This window comes from Pezoporus occidentalis, unplaced genomic scaffold, assembly GCF_034315485.1.
Source record: "Pezoporus occidentalis ecotype Australia unplaced genomic scaffold, CSIRO_AGI_Poc_V1 ctg359, whole genome shotgun sequence".
Taxonomy (NCBI): domain Eukaryota; kingdom Metazoa; phylum Chordata; class Aves; order Psittaciformes; family Psittacidae; genus Pezoporus; species Pezoporus occidentalis.
The window spans coordinates 77,348-97,358 of NW_026915581.1; the positions used below are offsets into that span (position 1 = coordinate 77,348).

Genomic DNA, 20,011 nt, shown 5'->3' on the forward strand with positions numbered 1-20,011 from the left:
TATTCAGTTTATCTAGTTTCTTGGAACACTCATGCTGTTTAGATCTTGCAGAGCAAGTTGAATCAAAATGCAGGAAAGCATCTTTTTACCTGAGAGTGTGCTCCGGATGTGGCTGAACTAAGAGATTCCTGCTGGCTTGAGACTTCTTGGATATTGAAGGGCCTGTTTCTGGGTTTCACTATCAATGTCTGAATCTGGATCTTGTTTTGTTAGTATTTTGGATTGTCATCTGGTTTGCTTTTCTCCTCCTGCTTTTTCTCTTCATCTTAGTAATTAAAGATAACTGCAGCTCTCTCCCACTCAGCACTGTCCAGAGATGGCCTTCAGCCCTGAAATGTGGAATATATGTGGTGGTGTCATGCTGAGGGAGGTTTTTGATAGGGGAAAAAACTTAGATTCTATAAACCTGAAGTGTAACTGTAACATTTTGCCTGCATTATCTTTGTCAGGAAATCTGAGTGTTAGTACTTTTTTGATAGTGCTTTAAATAAAATGTAATCCTTTTTGGTGTGTTTAGGAAAGGTCCAAATGGAGACATTGAAACTCCAGAAAACAGCTGTTCATCTCTACCTTTGGTGGTGCCCAGTTGGTTTTATCCACATTTTGTCTGATTAGGCTGAAGTACATCAGAGGGAATAACTATCTTGAGGAATAGATACTTAGACTGACTAATCTGAGGCAGGGCTACGTGTTGTCTTGCCTAGTGAGGCTGCAGCTTCCTTAATACTATGTCAAAATTTGATTTTAATATAAAAAGTCAATTTACCAAGTGTAATGGTTAATCTCAGCAAGATTTTGAGAGAAAGGTACTTCAGGTGACTTCTGTGATGGAAGATGCTCCTTTAATAACCTTGAGGTTAAAAGCCTAATTTACTTTGGATGTCTGCAAATATTTTTATCTGAGCCCTTAAAAATAAAGGCTGAGGGTGTGTTTAGAATTTGTGTGCTTTGAAATACAAAGGTTGTTGAATTCTTACAAAATCTGATAGAAAAGTAAAATATTTGGAAACCTGCTTCATTTGTCCTCCTGTTGCATGTTTACTTTTTTAAAGTGTAGAAGTAGCAGGTTTTAGTCTTAAGTAGAGCTGTGTAGCTACTGCTGGTATCTCCTTAATGTTTTGTAATGCTGTGCTGATATTGTAAGAAGATGACATCTAAGTTGGTCTTGCTCCCCCTCAAAGACCTTTGGTGTGAAAATGGTAGTGTTTTTCTGTTTACTTGAACCTGTGTTTTACCAGATTTTCAGAGCAGTGCTATAAGCTAAGGGAGTATTTGCTGTTACACATAGTGACTGGAAACGCAGAGTGGCTGCCTTGTTAAAGTGATGCAAAATTTGACAACAGGCATTGATGTATTTGATTTCAAGTTGAGTAAAATGCCTATTCCCCCCCTTCAATTTTTGAGCTGAGGTAGGTTGGGAAATCAGACAATTGCACTGTTATAGAAATAATCTTGTATTTATATGCTAATGAAATCATATTCTTTCCTTTCTTTAGCGCTGTGTGGTGTTGCGGTTTTTGAAGTCCCCCCCAAACCAGAACAAGGTAAGATTCAACATGGAGTTATTTTGCCACGTGGCTGTGTTCCAGGAGTTTTGGCCAAAGGAGGAAATTTGAGGTTGTCTTGCGTAACTAAGATTATGTGACTGTTGATGTGGAGACCTTTGTGTCGAACAGAGTTGAAGACTGCAGTGTGTAGAGGGCACGATCTCTGCAAGGGTGGCTTTGGCAACAGAGGGAGTGTTTATGTTACATATGAGAGTATGGCAATGCTGAGGAAGAAATGGTTGTCTCACTGACTCTTGCTAGGTGGGATCGAAGAGGAGCAGCACGGGACTGGTGTCATGGTGAAGGTGTGCTGTGGACTGCCTACTCAGTAGCTAAAAAGCCATGGAATTTGGACAAAGATACAAAATATTCATAGACTAGCCTTTGCTATTTTGGTTTTAGTGTCCTGTCTGTTGCAAAAAGGACATGGCAGGACACAGTCTACCAGTTTCTTGGGCTGTGAGAGAAGGTTTTTCTGCTTGAGAAGGAACTGAAATGATTTACCTTAGATTTGCTTTAACAGGGATATAAAATGATCATGGATCAAAGGTGGAGGGTAAGAATAAAAGTGCTCCAAGGAGAAGAAAAAAAGAAAAGAGAGCGGAGAAGGCAGGAGGTTCAAGTTTGGCCATTTCTTCAACCTCATGAGTAGTCTTTAGGGTGTGTTATCTGGGAGATTACAGGGAGTGGTTTGAGCTACAGCAGCTTCTGAATCGCTTTGTCTTGTTCAGTGGCAGGCATTTCTGATGAGAAAGAAATGTAAGAAGTATTCTGGCTATACTGGGAGCTAGGGAGGAGTGCTTAATTTTAGGAAAAAAGGAATAAGGATGAATGTGAAGTAAATGTGCGGGAAGGGCATTTTGCTTTAAATCAGGAAGATGAATGCAAAATGTGTTCAGTTTAACAAGGCTTAAAAGAGAAGTTCCTAAAGTAGATCAGCAGAAAGTAAACCCCAGTAGTGTGTGTAGGAGTTTAGTGGCCTTTCTGCCTCTATTTTACTTGAAATAAAGTCTGGTAAAACTGAAGTGTGATTCAGCTAAGTTTTTGATCTGTTTGTAGTGGCAGGATTTCAAAAATGTATCCTGTGCTTCTGTAGCAGTCTGAGATAATAACGTGTAGAGCTTTTACAAGAACAGGGAAGAAGCCAGTGGATTGGAAGAAAGGAAAACAGTGCCTGTCTCAAGTTTTAATATAGCAAGGGAGAATAAGACCACAAGTGAAAAGTCAATTGGTTGCCATTTATTTAAGAAAGAAACGGCTGAGTACCGGCTTTCTTTTTTTTTGTTGCATAATAATTTTTTTTAAAAAACCTGACAAAGTATGATGAGGTCACAAAGGCAGGCAGGAAGTGACACTTCACAATTGCCCACCACAATATTGAAGTTCATAATCCTTCTGTGGCATGCATATAGCTTTTTGGATTGGGATGCTGAAGCACAAGAACAAAATCTCCTGGGCATGACATTCTGTTAGTGTGTGAATGCTGGGCTCGTAAATGCTGGAGAGGGGAAAATGTTTTTTGGGTGTAATCTGTATTCCTGGCTAGTGCTAGATGAGTTAGGATAGGTATATATTGTGTTAAATCTGTGCATGGCATTGTAGCTCATCCAATGTAAACAACTTTGAAAGAAGCAGTTGGAGCAGAATTTTCTAGTAAGACACATACAGAAATTCAGATGTGGACAAACAGGTCTCGGTCTCTTCTGCTGCACTCCTTTGGAAAAGGTTTAACAAGTCTGGATACTGTTTTGGGTTTATATTGCTTGGGATCTGGGACTAGATAAGCTAGTAGCTAAAGAAGATGGCGATACAGCAAATTGTAATCTTATTATTACAGTTCAGTGTGTTTTGGTTTGTTTTTTTTTAATGAGAAATAACTCTGGGGCTTGCATTTTTTTGAGTAGGAAGTCATGTCTGGATTCATGGAACTATTTTAATTGCATATTGCTAATTTTAGTAATGAGTGTTCTGCATGAATTTTTTTGGGTTTTGCCTGATTTTAGGGAACCTGTTTGAGTTCTGGTGTTTTGCTAAATGAGCTGGCAGTAATGGTGGGTCCTTCAAAAGCTTTTCATCTGAGCATTTTGCAGTGTTGAAAGGTGATGCTTCAGTAGCCTGTTAGGTGTTTTTTGTTGTGTTCAGAGCTTATAAAATAGGTGAGCAGGTGTCATAAGCTTGGTCTGTAATTTTAAAGTTGTATTGATCTTTTTAACTGGTGAATCATTCCTTGTAGTAGTAGCAGCAGCAGTGAATGTCCTGATTTTCTGAAACGCTTATTTTCCAATATGTATATACATGTGCATGTAAAAAAAATAATAGAAGGCTATATCCTTTTGCATACCCATGTGGGTGGCCTGCTTGTGCATCTTGTTGCCTATTAATTATTTTTCCTCAAATACGCTTCTTAAGACCAGATGACTGCAGCTGAGGAAGTTACTCAGGCATCACAGTATGTGTTTTGTTCTAAGACTCAAACAGCGGAAGATTACCTGTTGTGAAGAGACTCCAGGCTTATTTTGGCTCTCTTGAAAGGATGCAGGGAAAGCTGTTCAGAGAAACAAGTCAACATACAATATGCCAGACATTTTACACAATAGCACTGTCCTGGCCTTTAGAGAATGATGGAAATGCTATGAAGTGCTTTGGAAAAATTGTGTTTTTCCTACTTGCTACAAAGGATTGGGTTTCTGGTTAATGCTTTGCATACTGAAGTAACAGTCTAGCACAGTATGTTACTTAAGCAGCTGTATAGTGCTGTATATTACTGTAGTAACTTTTTTCTTCCTATAAAGCATTATTACATATTGCAGCATTGTGTATTGCTGCTTCAGTCTGGAAATTGAATCCTGCTAGAGGCAGAATAGACTGGGGCTGTAGTCTTAGCAGACCTGTGTTACAGTAACAAAACCTTTTGTAATCCTACACAATTTGTGTAAGCTTGTAAGGTAACAAATGCTTTTGGTAGAAAAGAAACCTTCCTATTCTGATGGAATTATACAACAAAGTTTGTAAGACTGCCTAGGTAGTGACAGTTCTCCTTCTACCCATGAACAGTTTTAACTTATGTTGGACGTGGTCGGTCTTCCCCTCTCTAGACTTTGTCCTTATCTGAGTGTTGTCCTCCTAGTGTTTTATTTTCTCTTACTCTGCTGTTTATCTTTTTCTGTATTCTCCCACTTATGTTTTTTCCTTTCTGATTTCTTTTAACTTGGACATGAGTGCTGCACTTTCTCTTCCTCCACTGTTACTTAATCCCAAGAGTAAATCTGTATGGTTCAGTGCTTTATAGTGTACAGTGGTAGGCTGTAGGTTTTGTGTTATTAAGGCATGCAGGAGCTTGGAGACTGTTTATTGTTACAATAAAATACTGTGCAGAGAATCAGAGTATGCTGGGAGTGGGATAACACTGTAAAGCTTCTCTGTTGCTTCTTCACAAGCAGAAGTCTTTCACAGTCAGACTGTGCTACTGTTGCAGTCCCACTTGTACTCATTTAGCTTAGTTTCTACTTAGCTTGGCATTTTGGACTTGTAGAAGAGCTATGGTTTGCCTTATAGGCACATAACATAAACAGAATATGACATTATAGTAAGAGTTTTTCATTGTCTGGGGCAGGATGTGGGACGGATGGCACATTCTGTACCTGTTCCTGCAGAGGTTTGTGATGTGTCTCACTTTCTGTGGCCGTTCTCTTCCAAATTTCCAAGTGCCATACTTTCTGACATTCAAAGCCTCACCTGCACTTAACCTGTTGGTAGGAAGGCATGCTCTGCATCTCTTGACTATTAACAGTTCCTTGAGCTATTTTAAGAGTAATGGTCAAACACAGAGTAGATCTTGAGTAGTCTCCCCCTCTCCCACCTTCTTCATTTTCTGTCCTTTTCCCCCTGAAATCTAAGACTGATCTTTTCTGACTGTTTTCCTGTTTATATCTCAGCCCCTCAGGCAGCAGTAGGGAATCAAACGTAGCACATTTCTCATGTCTGTTTAATTTCAATGTGCATTGACCTACCAAACTCAGTAGGGCAATTAAGCTACTTTGCTAAATCATTGACTGGTATGTGTTTGTATTCCTGAGTGGTGTTTATCATTATTTCATAGTTAAATACCCTGTTTGTCTTCCAGACTTCAGAGGAAATACTACACCATCTGCAAAACATCGTAGACTTTGGAAAACACGTCATGAAGCAGTTCTTTGGGGAGAACTATGTTCACCACGGGGTAAATGTGTTTTTTTTTTTTTAAATAAATGGCTTATGCATTGTAAACACTGATGCGTTTTGGGGAGCACTGAATGCCAGTAAAAGGACTTAACAGGGCTTGCAGATATTCCTAAGCAAGATAAGCACACACAAGAAGCATCTGGATCTAAACAGAGATCCTGCTTTGTGCTGATGAGGTGATTGAATTGTACTGTGTATTCTGAGCTGTTTCAGGTGACTACTGAAAAGCAGCCTGAAATAGCTACTTTAAATGAAAGTGGTCATTTCTTTGCCCTGCATGAATTTAAAGGCACTGCAAAAAAAGGGGAGAAATCTGGTTCGTGTAAACTGTATAAGCTTCTGTGCGGTCAGAAGTAACCTTTTTCTTGTCACTCACTCTGTTCTTTGGGTGGCTAGGTCTAGTTAACCTAAACATCAGATATCTGAGTGGAGAAGTTACAGCATCTTCCAGAAGCTGAGTTACACAATACTGCCTTGGAAGGGTTGGGGTGAGATCTGAGATAGGATGAAATGGGACTTTTTCATTTGGGAGAAGGACAAAATGCAGAAGGTTTCTTCATGCATGTGAAACTGTCACTGAAAATGCTCTTGTGCATTTGTTTAAATTAGGTCTAGCTTTCATAGTGGAGTAAGTATGGCAGTTGATTGCAGGTCTTCATACAGATGGTTAATCAGAGAGGGAAGCTGCTGACTCTTTGCCTTAATATTCAGTTGATAACATCCACTGAACTTTGGTATGCCATTTTAAGACCCCCAAATGGGATATTAATTTTTTGTGTTGAAATGTTTTCTTTTTTTGTTTTTAATAGGAAATTATTCAACTGCCTTTAGACTTCGTAAGACAGCTGTGTTTAAAAATTCAGCCAGAGAGGCCGGGTAAGTGCCAGAGATACCATTAAAACCAGACCCTTCCTCATCTGTAAAGCATCATACCTTGGAATACGAGAACTTTTTTTAATTAGACAATGACAAATTCAGAATTTGTTGTGGAAAAAACAGGTGTGTTCTAGAATTGCATCTTGTGTCAGTTTCATCAAATTGTAGAAAGGGATCCTCTATAAGCCTGTGCTTGTTAATTTTTGAACAAGTTTTCACCTTGCTGTGGAGTCCTTATCAAAGGTCTGTGAGGGAGGTGGAAAATGTGTCCTCAAATAATTGTTTGAATTCCATCAGCTGCTTCTCCTGAACTGTGCAGCAGAGCTATAGGAGAGTTTCAGAAACTCCACACTAAATTGTTTTATTTTCAATGTTTGTATTTCACTTGGGGTAAAGCATCTTGCATCCTTTGAGTTATAGCACTTGAGCAGTGTGCAGCTTAATGTTCCACCTTTCCATGTCTCTGTCCTGATCCCTGGGCATGTCTCGCTCCAAGGACTTATGGGCTACAGGCTGTGCTGCCTTTGAAGTTCAGTGGGTGCCCCTGGGACATGGGGCAGTCCTTGATTTCTCCCAGCTTTTACATAGTACTTCGGGGTCTTTATCTGGAGGTGAGACACAAGTTCCTTGGACGGAGGGATTGAAGGGGACAAGTATGTAAAGGGAAGGGTGCACTGACCTTGTGTTACCTTATGGATCATGGTGCAAGACTCACAGTTTAGCAATCTCTGTGTTTGGTGTGAAGTGAAGCACTACAGAACTTGGTGTTGTCATGCTTAGTTAGCAACACCTGTGTGATCATTCTTCATGTATAGTTAAAAGTATGCTGAGGTGTAAGTTCTAAAAAGGGGAATGAGAAGTTGCTCAGGGTAGGTTCTCAGTGTTCTGGAGAACAGCCAGAAACTCCTGCTTTAGCGAAGTTCCTTGAAGAAAAATACAGTATTAAAGTACTGTAGACAGTACTTTGCCTTTGGGAAATTTTGGATTAATTTACATAGTGAGCACAGGACACTCTGCTGACTTGTCCTCATCTTTTTGAGAAACAGTTCCACAGTGCCAGATCAGCAAGGAAAGTAAGTAGTGCCTAATAAAAGTTATTAGTAAAATCAATAGTACTGATAGAAGTGAATGATAGAATTTGGTTTTGTTTCTTGCAGTTAAAATTTTTGCATCTGCAGCTCCTGGGGATTTCTTTAGAGGAAGAAATGTGGTTGTCAGGAGCTGTCCAAGTGCCTTACAGCTGCATATCTTAATGGTTTTTAACAGGAGTTTTTCTTTTAAACTTTGAGGAAACAATTTGCTTTACTATTACTTTTCATATAAGCCTAAGTCACGCAGGACCTTCTCTAATACTTCCGATTTCTGGGTCTGTTTGGTTTGACAAGTCTTTCAGCTGAATGTGGATGTGTTCTTGCTTCAGTTAAGGTAAGAAAACCAAACCCCAGCATTTTGTTGGTGAAAGGTTTCTTCTTGCACATCCTAGTGAAGTACAACATGTAGCTGCAGGCTAATGCTTTATGAGGCTTCATTTTTGTTCAGCTGAGGTTTTTATTTTTTTTTCGAAACTGTGTGTTTTTCAGAATGTTTTGTTAGCTGTGGAAACCATAACAGAACACATATATTTTGTGTGTCTCTTTAGTAACAGATACTTGAAAATCTGGGAGTGTATGTTCTTGTTAAATTGAATTAAAATCTTGCAGACTTTTCTCTGTCCCTAAGGATGCATGTGGAGGGAGGTTACTTACAGGCTTTTTCTACGTAATGCCTTAGTCCGAAATAATTTTGCTACTTTGTTTCTTCTCAGGATTGTTAATTTGGAAGATACTAAAAAATGCTATTTTTAAAGAGGTGGTTTTAGCAGAGGAAACTCTTATTTGAAGTTGTGAGGAGGGGAATGCTAGCTTTTGTTCCTTCTGTGTTCCTTTTCACCTATTACTATTTTGATATGAACACTGCAATGGTGTGGGACTCTGTACAGACTGAGGAGTTGAGCAAAGCCACTTGCAGGTTCTGTTTACATTTATATTTTCTCCTGAACTTCTGAACAGTTTATGGTACTTCTGCAGTTCTTCCAGGTTCCCCTTGACTAGACTGAAGAATGTTGATGCAGTTTCATGTCTTTGACTACAGTCATTTCTTCACCTATTGTTGCCCAGCTGAATGCACTCCCTTGCTGTTTCAGATCTCACTGATCTCTTTCTTGGAATGAGCTGGGATCCAGGCACTAGAAGTAGCTCTTGAGACACACTGTGTGCCTCAAGTGCTGTGTGGCAGTGCTGAGGAAACTGAGAATGACTTGTTGATAATGGGGAGGGCAAATTTTATGCAAGTGCATAAATAGCTGAAGCCTGCTAACATGTGTCCTATCTTTCTTTTTTTTTGGGTTCCCACCCTGCCTGGTGAAAGAGATAACTACAGAGTAACTAAAAATGCACACACCTAATTTTCTTGCTTGTTTGGGTTTTTTTGTTTTCCCCAGAGTCTCGCTGTGATAAAGATATGGACACTCTTAGTGGTTATGCCATGTGCCTTCCTAACCTGACCAGGCTGCAGACCTATTGTTTTGTGGAACACTGGCCTATCCTCTGCATAGAGATTAAGGTATGGAGTAGGAGATGATCCTTCTGGGGGTTTGGTTTGTGTTTAAGTACATACTGACCACAGCAGTTGCAAATGAATGCAGCAGGTGGGGTAAGGCAGAGCTCACTGCTTCCACTGTGATTCATTGAATGAAATATTCCCCTCCCTCTTCCCATTTCTGATCTCTTAAAACTTGGGAAATACCCCATTTTTACCAGGCTTTTTTACAGGCCATAGCTGGTTTGTGCGTCTTCATTTCTTAAGTGAGGATTCTAAAATAAATGGGAATATTATACAGCTGTTAAGTGTTGGATGTTGACTAGTGTATTTTTCTAATTTTCCTTTAATTGGAAAAAATTGCATATTGTGTGCCCTTACATTTCTGTAAAGTAATATATACTTATATACCTAATCTTTTGTTTGTTTTAGCCAAAGTGTGGCTTCATTCCTTTTTCCAGCCATGTTTCACAGGAGATAAAGCACAAGGTGTGTCGTTACTGTATGCATCAGCATCTAAAGGTAATTTAAGTCATCCTGCTTTCCTTTGGCTGTACTGTGCTTTATTTGCTATTCCAGTTTTGCTTCCCTGTCGAAACTTGCTTAAATTTCTGATATGACTAAAGATAGTGGGTGGATACATATCTGAGTTACTGAGTGTGAATCTGTTTAGTGAGAGATGGAACAAGTTCTGTGGGAAGCTGGAAGCAAACAAATACAATATGAGCCTTTGAGGACTATTAATGCTGTTGATTGGGTAAACTCAGATGTCAAATTTCTTTTCAAGTGCAGCTCACCAAATGCACAGTGATAAATGGTATTCTGTATCTCATAACAGCACCTCATGCACAGGGAATCCATCTGACTGATGTCCATTATGTGCTGGAAACCCTGTAAATATTCCTTGCTGTAATTTAGTGTGACCTTTTGCCACACTTTCTGTTTGTGAATGCAATTTGAGTGACTTTTAGCAAAATATGACCAGGAAGACTGACAGTGATCATGCATTTTATGTTCAAAGGGTTTTAAATATCATGGGACTTCTGAAGACAAGATGTTAGTGTCACACACCTGACTGAAAATAACTTGAGTAGTTACTGCAGAAAGAGATTAACAAGTGGTGTGGCTTTTCAACAGGTAGCAAATGGAAAATGGAAGCGACCAAGTAAATACTGCCCATTGGATCTCTTCTCAGGGTAAGGAAATACGTAACTTGATTCCTGTGGTGTTGCTTTCCCCAGAAAATATCTGTGTTACAGATTTCTTTCTCCGATTACCTTGACTTTTACTCTAGTATTATGGATGATCCATGCCTGTTTATCTGAGGTATACAGCATCAGAAATGTTCACTGTGAATCTCCTTACACCTGTTTCAAGAATTGAGAGTTGCTTATTAATGCACCAATGCCTTTTTCTACATAACAATAAGCCTAAAAGCTGTTTCGTACTCAGATTTGAAGTCCCAACTGTAAACAGTCACTTTGTCTGTGAAGTAACTTCAGTGTGAGCAACATGCTTAATATGTGTGTTCCCTTCAGGTGCCAGTTCTGATTCCATAGAGCCCTCCAGGCAGGGGTGTAAAACATCTAAGGGCTGTGATAAAATACTTTTTTTTTTTCCCCTCTAGAAATAAACAGAGAATGCACTTTGCTTTGAAGAGCTTATTACAGGAGCCACAGAACAACTTGAAAATATTTAAGGTAAAACAGTCAAATCTCTCTGCTTGCTTTCTTTTTGCCTTGGCTTTTAAACAATTTGACTTCAGGATCTGAACAGTCAGGATCCTAGTTCAGATTTTCCTAATCAGCACCGTCACTATTGGACCCCACCAACAGAAGAAAACAGAAATTCTGGTTTTGGGAATTAGATTGCAAGTTAGGGCAGATAAGTGATCACTTCCTAGAGCTAATGAGTCTGAAAGAGTTGCAAGGAGCAATTAATAGACAGTGACTTTTAAAGATGACCAGAGTTGTAAAACTTTGTGCTGCTTCAGAAGGAAGAAGGTAGAGAACTCTGCATGTTGCTGCAAATACTTTAAATTACTGTTATGGCATTCATGCAGGCCAAGTGCATAGCATACCTCCCTCAGGAAAGCAAAAGTTAACTTTTCTATGGCATTAATGTAGGAAAAATACAAAGCAATAACTGATGGCTTATGCAGATTTTCAGATTAATTCTAGGAAATATTCTTTACAATTCATTTCCAGTATTAAACCAACTATTTGAATTTCTTAAACCTGTATGAACTTTCCTATTTTTTCTGTTAGTACAGGTAACTATCACTCCTTTTATGTCCCTTATTACAGCATTCCATTTTCCAGTCTGGCTTTTAGAAGAAGGTTGCTTGACGTGGTGCTTTTTCACTGCTGTCATTATCCAGAAAGAAGTGAAAGGAGAATGTGCTCAGTATCAGTTCACTTTTATTGTTCTGATTACTTAGTTGGGAAAGTAGCACTTAATTTAAATGGGCTTTTGGTCCTAATTCAGAGGTTGTTACCTGTGGTATCTGATAAAACTTCAGAAGGCAAATTTGTAAGAGATTGAGAATGTGTCTTTCTATGCAGACTTTTAAACTAGTAACACTTTTCTGTGCTATGTGCTTTAAAATATTAAATCTGATGCCTTGATTAATCAAGTATGAATAATTGGGTTTCATGAAGTACCTAAATACTTTTTTTTTTTCCCCCTCCTTGTTTGCAGAATGGGGAACTAATTTATGGCTGTAAAGATGACCAGGACTGTGTCTCTGACTGGAATGAACTTGCTCGTCACTTAAAACCTTTCTTTTTTCCTTCCAATGGGTTGGTCAGTGGACCACACTGCACAAGGACAATTGTTAAAGAACTAATCCATGTTATAACTATGACGCTACTAAGTAGTACTGATGCCTGCAGGGCAGGTGATATGAAGACAGTTCCCATTTCACAAGGAAGAAGCTACTGTGAAGCAAGTGCATTTAATAAGGAGCTAGTGAGAAATGGTAAGAAAATTTCTTGTGTTGTCAGTAATTAACTGTCATCATGTAATTATTCAGATCTTTGCCTCTCTTTTGCTGTTTAATAGCGATGTGAGAAGGGAAACAGTGGAGTTTTCTTGAAGTTTAAAAAATGAATTCGAAGCTGTGTAACTGCTGGATAATTAGGTTTTGTGTAACCTTGCAGTGAGCACTGCTAGCACTGTACCTAATAGCAGGGATAAAAAGAAATTCAGGAGATGGTAGAGCTAAAATGGAAGGAAATATCAGTTTGAGCTGATAACCTTCAAAGATATTTCAAACAAGTGGGGAATTTTGTTGTTGTATGGGATGCAGCCTGGCTGCTTTGGTTGGTTTATGTGACACCTGTTTGTTGCCATTCCCTGCTGTTTCTATCAGCCCCTGACAGGTAGGATGTAGCTCATTTTCTTCTACTCTTCTCCTGGTGAAGAGCAAGGTATGAATACTGGAAGGAAAAGGAATGGGAAGCGAGTGGGAAAACTGTAAATAATAACTCCTAAGTGCTTAAGTTTTGTGAAGCTCTAATTATTCAAGATGCTGCTAGTTACCCTGATTACACAAACAGCATGTTTTTTTATGCTGCTTTTGAAGGTCTTTTTTTATTGCTGGTTGATTTTGTTGTGGTGGAGAAAGAGCTGTCTTACAGAAATGACATCAAATACATATCTCTTTAATACTATCATACTAGATTATAAAGAAAGCTGTATCTTTCATACATATCATACTAGATTAGAAAGACCCAGTGTCTGAAATGCTAGATTACTTTCTGCCAACAGTTCATATTGCTGAAAGTGAATTTGTGGTGGCTTCAAGCTTGTGACAAATGTCTCTTGTAGACTCAAGGAAGTAGATTGCAGTGGAAGTATGTGGGGTTTGGGTGGTTAATTTCTTTGAGCAATTTGTAGAGTTGTATACCAGGTGTTTTATTCTGCAGTCAGAATAAATGCTGTGCAAATGTGCCATTCAGTACACATGCACCTGGCACATTGGTGTTTGGGTACTGAAGTGTTTTGAGGTTGTGTCCTTCCACCTTGGTCTAAAGAGTGTTTGGATTTACTTCGTGCACAAGCCTGTGTAGTGGCAAGATGAAGCGAAGACATCACTTGTATCTTGTCTTATTTGAACATACATTTTCCTCTAGGTAAACATAAATTGGAAAGCTCTGGCTTACCGAGGGGTTGTCTCCTTTATAAAACTCTTCAGGCTCAGATGCTGGACATGCTGGATATTGAAGGACTCCATCCTTTGTACAGTAGAGTTGAACAGTATTTAGAGGAATTTCCTGAAGAAAGGTAAGACTTAAATAGCTTTTCAGTTCTGGTTAAGGAGGTACACAGACAAGGTAGGCTCTGTGCGGGCACTGTCTCTTGTTATGTTGTATGTGGCCTTCTTTCATGGACTGCATGTTCTGAATTTCTAACTTGAAAGGCCAGGTAACATAAAAGATGAGCTTTATTGTCAAAAAGTTTTGGTGTTGCTCACTTCGGCCTGAATTTTTACATAATGATTACAGGAAGTTCACAGCAGAGTAAGAGAGAACAATACCCTGCTTCTTATCTGTGGAGGCTCTATATTTGAAGAAATATAGAGTAAGGTGGGTGGTTTTTCCTGCCTTTGGTACCTGTGGAGCTAGAAGTGCATCTGCAGTAATAATGTTTTTAGTCATTCCTAAGTCTATATTGGGCTACCTACAACCTGCCCTTTAAACCCCTGAATTTCATATTTGGCAACAATCTAGCCTGTGCCTGCGAGGCCCTGCAGCAGCTCTGAATCAGCCTGCCTTTGTTGCATGATATGAATAGCCCCAAATGGCAGTTTGTAACCCACATTGCAAGCATTCAAACCATGCTTGAGGCACAAAAATCTTTATTTTATGTTATTTCTTGCCTGGTAAGGAAATAATAGAATACTGGGCATTGCAAGGTGCTAAATTTGTTCTCAAATAAAGCTTATTAGTTGCAATAATAGTTGCTGGGACAAGCTTTGACTTGGATGCTGCTTTTACATTCTGGGCTGTAGCTTGCCTGTACTTTTGCCACTGCTCACACGAGGGCACTCTGGCTTCACATGCAAACCACTTCTGCTTGAGCTCATCAGGTCTTTGGGCTCCTCGTGCAGTTGAAGGGTTGTCCTACAGATAATGGGATTGGTCTCAAGTTCTGCTTAAATCACTTGCAGTGCAGCTTACTTGTATATTGTTAACCTTAAACAAGTAAATTGCAAAGGTATTCTTTTGTCTGTGTTGAGTTTGTATGCTGAACACCCCACTTTTATGGGCTCTGCTTTTCAGGTAGAGATCAGCTGTTCAACAGGGAAAGGGAGGAAGCCAGGAGGTAGACCACCCCCTTGTTAGAATACACTAAGAAGCAGGGGCAGAGCAGGGCCTTGCCAGAGGAGTCAGTATGCTCAGCAAGGCTCTGTTAAATGTTTTGAAACTTACTCATTTTTGTAGTGATAAACAGGTGGCAGTGGATTAACAATGATCCATCTTTAAAAATACCTAAACCAAACAGCTCAAGTCCTAAGAAGCAGCAAGTCTTGAGTGATATGAGAATAACAGGGCCTGGTCATGGTGTCAGATCTTTGAGTATTAACCTGTTGCTACATTTATTAGTGTTATTGTTTGTTCTAATTGGAGTTTGTGGGCTGCAAATAAAAAAGTGTGCTTGAAAACCTGTAAATCATCTTAGCTGTCTGTAAATATTCTTTTAAAAATTTATTTAGAAGCACGTTACAGATAGATGGACCTTACAATGAAGCATTTTATGAGAAGCTGCTAGATCTTTCAACTGAAGATGACGGGACAGTAGCATTTGCGTTAACAAAGGTACGTTCCCTGTGTGTGGTGTTGAAGCTTATTTAGTCTGTTAATACACTACTGTCTCACTGGAAGGGATGAACAGTGTGTCAGCATTGCTACTGGCTTACCAGAGGTCTGCATGGTCAAAAATTCTTCATTGTGCCAGGGTGCATCTGTATTGCAGAAGGAGTTAAAACCAAACATGTTTAGCACCAGTTCTAGGGAGAAAAATTGAGCTGGTGGTTGCCTTTCTGGTTTGAAGAGGCATTTGCATGGGCTGGTGCTGTTCTGGCCTTCAGTTAAAGTACCTATCTGTAGGAAATAAACAGGATTCTTATACAGGATGCTGTAAAATCACTTGCTTCTGTGAACCATCTGTTACAGAGATAATTTCCAGCTTTTAAAGTACCAACACACTGAGTATGCTAATGCCTTCTGTAAAGAACAGCATGCTTTGCTAAAGGCAGATAAAGTGTAAGAGAAAATCTGTGTGATTTTTATGTTGTGCAGGTGCAGCAGTACAGAATAGCAATGACTGCTAAAGACTGCTCCCTCATGATTGCCCTTTCACCCTGCCTGCAAGATGAATGGTAAGAGGTGCCTGCTTCCAAGTGACTCCCCCTGATTTAGAAATTGAAGATGCATTTGCACAGTTCAGTCAAATAACTTTAAAAAGTGGGGATTTGGATTTTGGGGGTGGGGGCAGCATCCAAATATTTGTCTGTGAGCTATCAGTAAGGGAGAGTTCCGATTTAAGATAGTTAGGACAAATGTCTGTTTCTGAAGTTTTAAGTTGATACAAAAGATAAAGGTTTTATATTTTACTCCCATCCTAAAATTTGACTTGACTGTTTATAGTAGATATACATGTTTTTAACTAGGCACATACAATTCTGCCGTGGTGTCCTTGTATGAGAGCTTTTTCAAGGCAAGCTGCCATTAACTGCCTAATTAGAATAATAGGCAATAATAGAGGTGACTTGCTGTAAGGCAGGAGGCTCTGCCATGGTGTTGTCCATCTTGACTTATGTCACCAGTAGTGGTCTGCTTTTCTGTAGGGGAGTTTGTTTCTCCCAAGCCTTGTTATTTCTGGAGAATATTGTTTTCTGCATTTGCCTTGCAGTTCTTGAATAAAACATTCATTATGGAGATGATTTGTGTAGTGGTTGACCTGAGTCCTCCATCCTTGAGTATATGCTTGAGCATTAGTTCTAATACTAAATTTGTATTACCTTGAACCTGAGTAGGAGCTGCAGTGATTCTTTCTGCTTTTGCTGACTATTAAGGATGTTGCTTTGAATTCATACCACCTAGAACAGGTTAGGTTTACTACACACAGACACAGTAATTGAGAGTAATGTTTTGAATTAAGCTGTGTGGAGGCTGAAAGGAAAATGCTGGAAGAGGTGTCCGCATGTTCACTTTATGGCTGGTTAAGCTGGAGCTATAGTTTCCTAAATTCTACATTAGCTGAATTTCTTTTCCTTGTTTTCCAGCTCTGAGCAAAGACCTGTGGTACTCACATCCAAATCGAGATTCACCTTTTCTGTTTCTGTGCTGGACCTTGACCTAAAACCATACGAAAGCATTCCCCACCAGTACAAACTGGACAGCGAGATAGTTAACTATTATTTGAAGAATGTACAGGCCAAAGATGACCCAGTGATGTCCACTCTCTTCAAGGAGAATGAAGACTGCACATTAGTTCTCCATAAAGTGTAACCATTTCCTGAAGGTTATTTTTATTCAAACACATTAGAAATTGAAAGATTAATGGAATACAGTTATGGTGGTTTTTTTTCCCTATTGTGTTCAGTGCATCTTTCAGCTGTGAATGTTTTTGCTTTCAGAAATGACTTCTAATTGGTATGCCTTTCAAAGACATGGAATAGCACTAAAACGCACGTTTGCTCCATAATGTCAATGAATGTATTTAATATGACAGATCAGATAACGTGCCATACCTTGGAACTAGAGGACAGATGCGATTAATACTAAAAGTTGAATTCCTTCTTAGAATTGAAAGAGCACAGAATGAAAGGTTTCCTGAAGTATTGCACTAACATAGTAAGCCTAATTACTAACAGGATAATTGCCTTGGAGCTTGTGCTCTGAGCCTCACTCATACCCACTAGAGGAGTGACAAAACCTAACATGACATTTTAGCATTAAATACAGATGTACTGAATTAATAAATATAACCACATTAAATACAGCATTTAGCAGAAAATACAGCTGAGGTGCCTACTCCAGCGTTACAGACCTGTGGAACTACTGTGTTGCTGCCAAATGCTTTTCAGTGCTAACACATGAGATTAAGAACACCAGACTGCCTCCAGCAGCTCTGTGGTCACCTTGCATCTACCTAAAGCTTCTGAAACAAAGTGAAGAGGGTTAAAGGCAAATGTCTTTACATTGTACATGACAGCTGGGCTTAATGCCTCTGGCATGCTGGTCTTGTATTTTCTATACATTATGTGCTGCTATTGAAGGTGAAACCACAGCTTGCTCATACCTAATTTTAGATGAACTGTAAGAATAATATATTCTACAAATTATGTCAGAACTTTTAGGTTGTGTCAAATGGTGGCATTATATCACTGATATCGCACATGCTGTGTAGTACGAGCAGCCACTTTCAGGCTCATTTGTTTTAAGTAATGCAAAAAACCTGGCTTTCTTTTCTGAAGGGGTCACTTTCTCGTGTGACTACTGGAGCTAAGCTTGTATCACTACATCAGCAATTTAATGATGGGTTTGCTTTTTAAATGTTAGTATGTGCAGCAGAAGCCTTGTGAGAGGTTGCAGTAAAAGCCATCCTCAAGGAAGATCTCGAGCTGGAGACTGAAGATGTATCCAAAACAGAAGGTAGATGGTAAAATCTACAGGCACTTTCCCTGCATGCTTGTGGATTGCACACCCAGAAGTGTGCAGAGATGCTGTTCAAGCTACAGTGACCTGCGATTACCTGAATGCAGCATGTGCTTCCTGGTCATGTTTTTCACAGTAACGTAGGTTAGCATTTAGAAAATATATTTATATTGGGATTTTGGGCTGAATGGTTCAGTTTTACTTGAAACTCAAAAAGCAAAGTGAGAAAACCCCGTACAACTCAAAGGTATGAGCTGCAGAATCATACCACTGCAGAGCTTTTCTGCGGGTGGCAACACATGTTAGTGGGGTGCCTCACTGAAATGTGACACTGCAGCAGGGCAATAAGCTGGTAGGTGACAGTGATAACAACCCCTTCTTTCCAAAGGAGACCTGGGGGGAAGAGAGGCTACTTTAAAATCCAGAAATCCTCCAACTGTTAGAGGAGGAGGGAAGGAAACTTTCCAGGATTTTATGCTCTTAACTTCACACACCTTTTTTATGCAAGTAAAGAGCATGTGCTGTTACCAAGTTTCATTTTCATGGAAGAAAGAGCTAAAGATGAAATACACTAAGGGTTACACAAAACAAGCTAAACCAGTAATACGTCAGTGGATAAAGAGTACTGCATTGTGCCTGTCTACTAGATTCCAAACTTGAAATTAATCTGCCTGATATCTAACAAGGTATTCTGTTACAGATTGCTGCTCATTGAACCCTGATCCCTGGCATTGCTCAACTGTAGATTCTGACAGAAACCAATCCAGCCTCCCAGTTTTTCCTGACCTACCAGAACAGTAGGAGACTGAGTGATCAAATAGCAGGTTATTACAATTACGGTATTACAAACATACTGTTTCTTTAGCTCTTGGTTTCTCCACCTATTTCACCGTTGCTATAACATATTTTTTCATAACTGATAAATGGAGCTGGCAAACTGCTGCTGATACGGTTAGAGCAGTCGTGGATTTGAAGAGGAAGTCTCATGACGTTATTGAGATTCTGGTTTGTGGCTTTGGCCCCTTGATTCCAGGAGCAGCTGTCATTCCCTACCAGAGAAGTATGTGACTTAGTCATGTAGATTTGGTCTGGATAAAGCAGTTAGTTATGATGAATGTCTAGTGCAGAGCAGGTACTCCTGAGAAATGCTGAGAGGTTGCTGGTGAGCTAACAGTACATCTGGTGGAAGTGAAGAAGTGAAGGGAGATCTGTCCACTCTGGTTTCTTTAGGGATGAATGTATGAAATGTGATGCATTCGTAACTAGACTTTCCCCCTGGAGGTAGGAAATCAAAAGGAAGTATTGCAGTGAGCAGTCCTTAACTTGTCCATCTCTCCTCACAGAAGTGTAGTGGCTCTTTCTAGGTTAATGCTATCTCTCCTCAACACTTGCTGTGTGGAAAAAAGTTACTTCATACAGTTACCATTTTTTTCCTTTTTTGCTTTTAGCATAGTATGTCTTTGAAACCTTCAAATTGTCTACTTCCACCCTAATTTAATGAGAAAGCTATTTAACTCTTTGTTCCAGGAGTCTCTTACTGTTCTCTTGTCCTTTTAAAATCACTGTACTTTTACAGAGCTGTGAAATGAAATGGATTTTTATGGACTTGATTTTTGACAGTGCATGATCTTTTAACACTTTCCAGGTATCTAGAAAATGTTAAGAAGATAAAACCACTCTGGTACATTAATGATTCAGAAAGATAAATTTATAATGAATTCACTCTGTACATGTAACTATTTTATTTGGCATTTTTGTATTTAAATGGCTGTATTTATTTTCCTGTCATGACAATTTATATATAACGTGCCATAATTGTACAGATAGCATGTTTTATGAGTATGGTTTCTAAATGGAAAATAACTTAATGTTTATATTCAATGAAATTATAGACTGTGTAACACAATATCTGAATTAAAACTACTTTTGAAATTGCTATCTATTGCAAATAAGGCTGGTAGTCATCTTTCCGAGCCAAATACGTTGACCAGGTTCTCAATTGCTTCCTCTATCCCAACCAGAAGTAGCATGCTCCGGAAATAGGTGGGTGCATTCTCAATAGTTGCCATATTCTGGTCCAGGACTGCAAGAAAAACACAACCACAAATGGGATTTTCCAACAGC

General features: G+C 39.2%; 2 protein-coding genes across 2 annotated transcripts in view; one reads left to right on the forward strand and one right to left on the reverse strand.

Moving 5' to 3' along the window:
• IPPK (inositol-pentakisphosphate 2-kinase) overlaps window positions 1-19,825 on the forward strand; it is a 30,957-nt gene extending 11,132 nt beyond the window's left edge. The window contains exons 2-13 of the mRNA XM_062630677.1: window positions 1,497-1,544; window positions 5,671-5,766; window positions 6,578-6,644; window positions 9,124-9,245; window positions 9,654-9,743; window positions 10,359-10,417; window positions 10,849-10,921; window positions 11,922-12,201; window positions 13,358-13,508; window positions 14,941-15,043; window positions 15,527-15,606; window positions 16,513-19,825. Coding sequence (XP_062486661.1) covers window positions 1,497-1,544; window positions 5,671-5,766; window positions 6,578-6,644; window positions 9,124-9,245; window positions 9,654-9,743; window positions 10,359-10,417; window positions 10,849-10,921; window positions 11,922-12,201; window positions 13,358-13,508; window positions 14,941-15,043; window positions 15,527-15,606; window positions 16,513-16,738 — 1,395 coding nt within the window. The 3' untranslated portion in view covers window positions 16,739-19,825. The remainder of the gene's footprint in view (window positions 1-1,496; window positions 1,545-5,670; window positions 5,767-6,577; window positions 6,645-9,123; window positions 9,246-9,653; window positions 9,744-10,358; window positions 10,418-10,848; window positions 10,922-11,921; window positions 12,202-13,357; window positions 13,509-14,940; window positions 15,044-15,526; window positions 15,607-16,512) is intronic.
• CENPP (centromere protein P) overlaps window positions 18,072-20,011 on the reverse strand; it is a 140,038-nt gene continuing 138,098 nt past the window's right edge. The window contains exon 8 of the mRNA XM_062630681.1: window positions 18,072-19,970. Within this exon, the coding sequence (XP_062486665.1) occupies window positions 19,849-19,970 (122 nt within the window). The 3' untranslated portion in view covers window positions 18,072-19,848. The remainder of the gene's footprint in view (window positions 19,971-20,011) is intronic.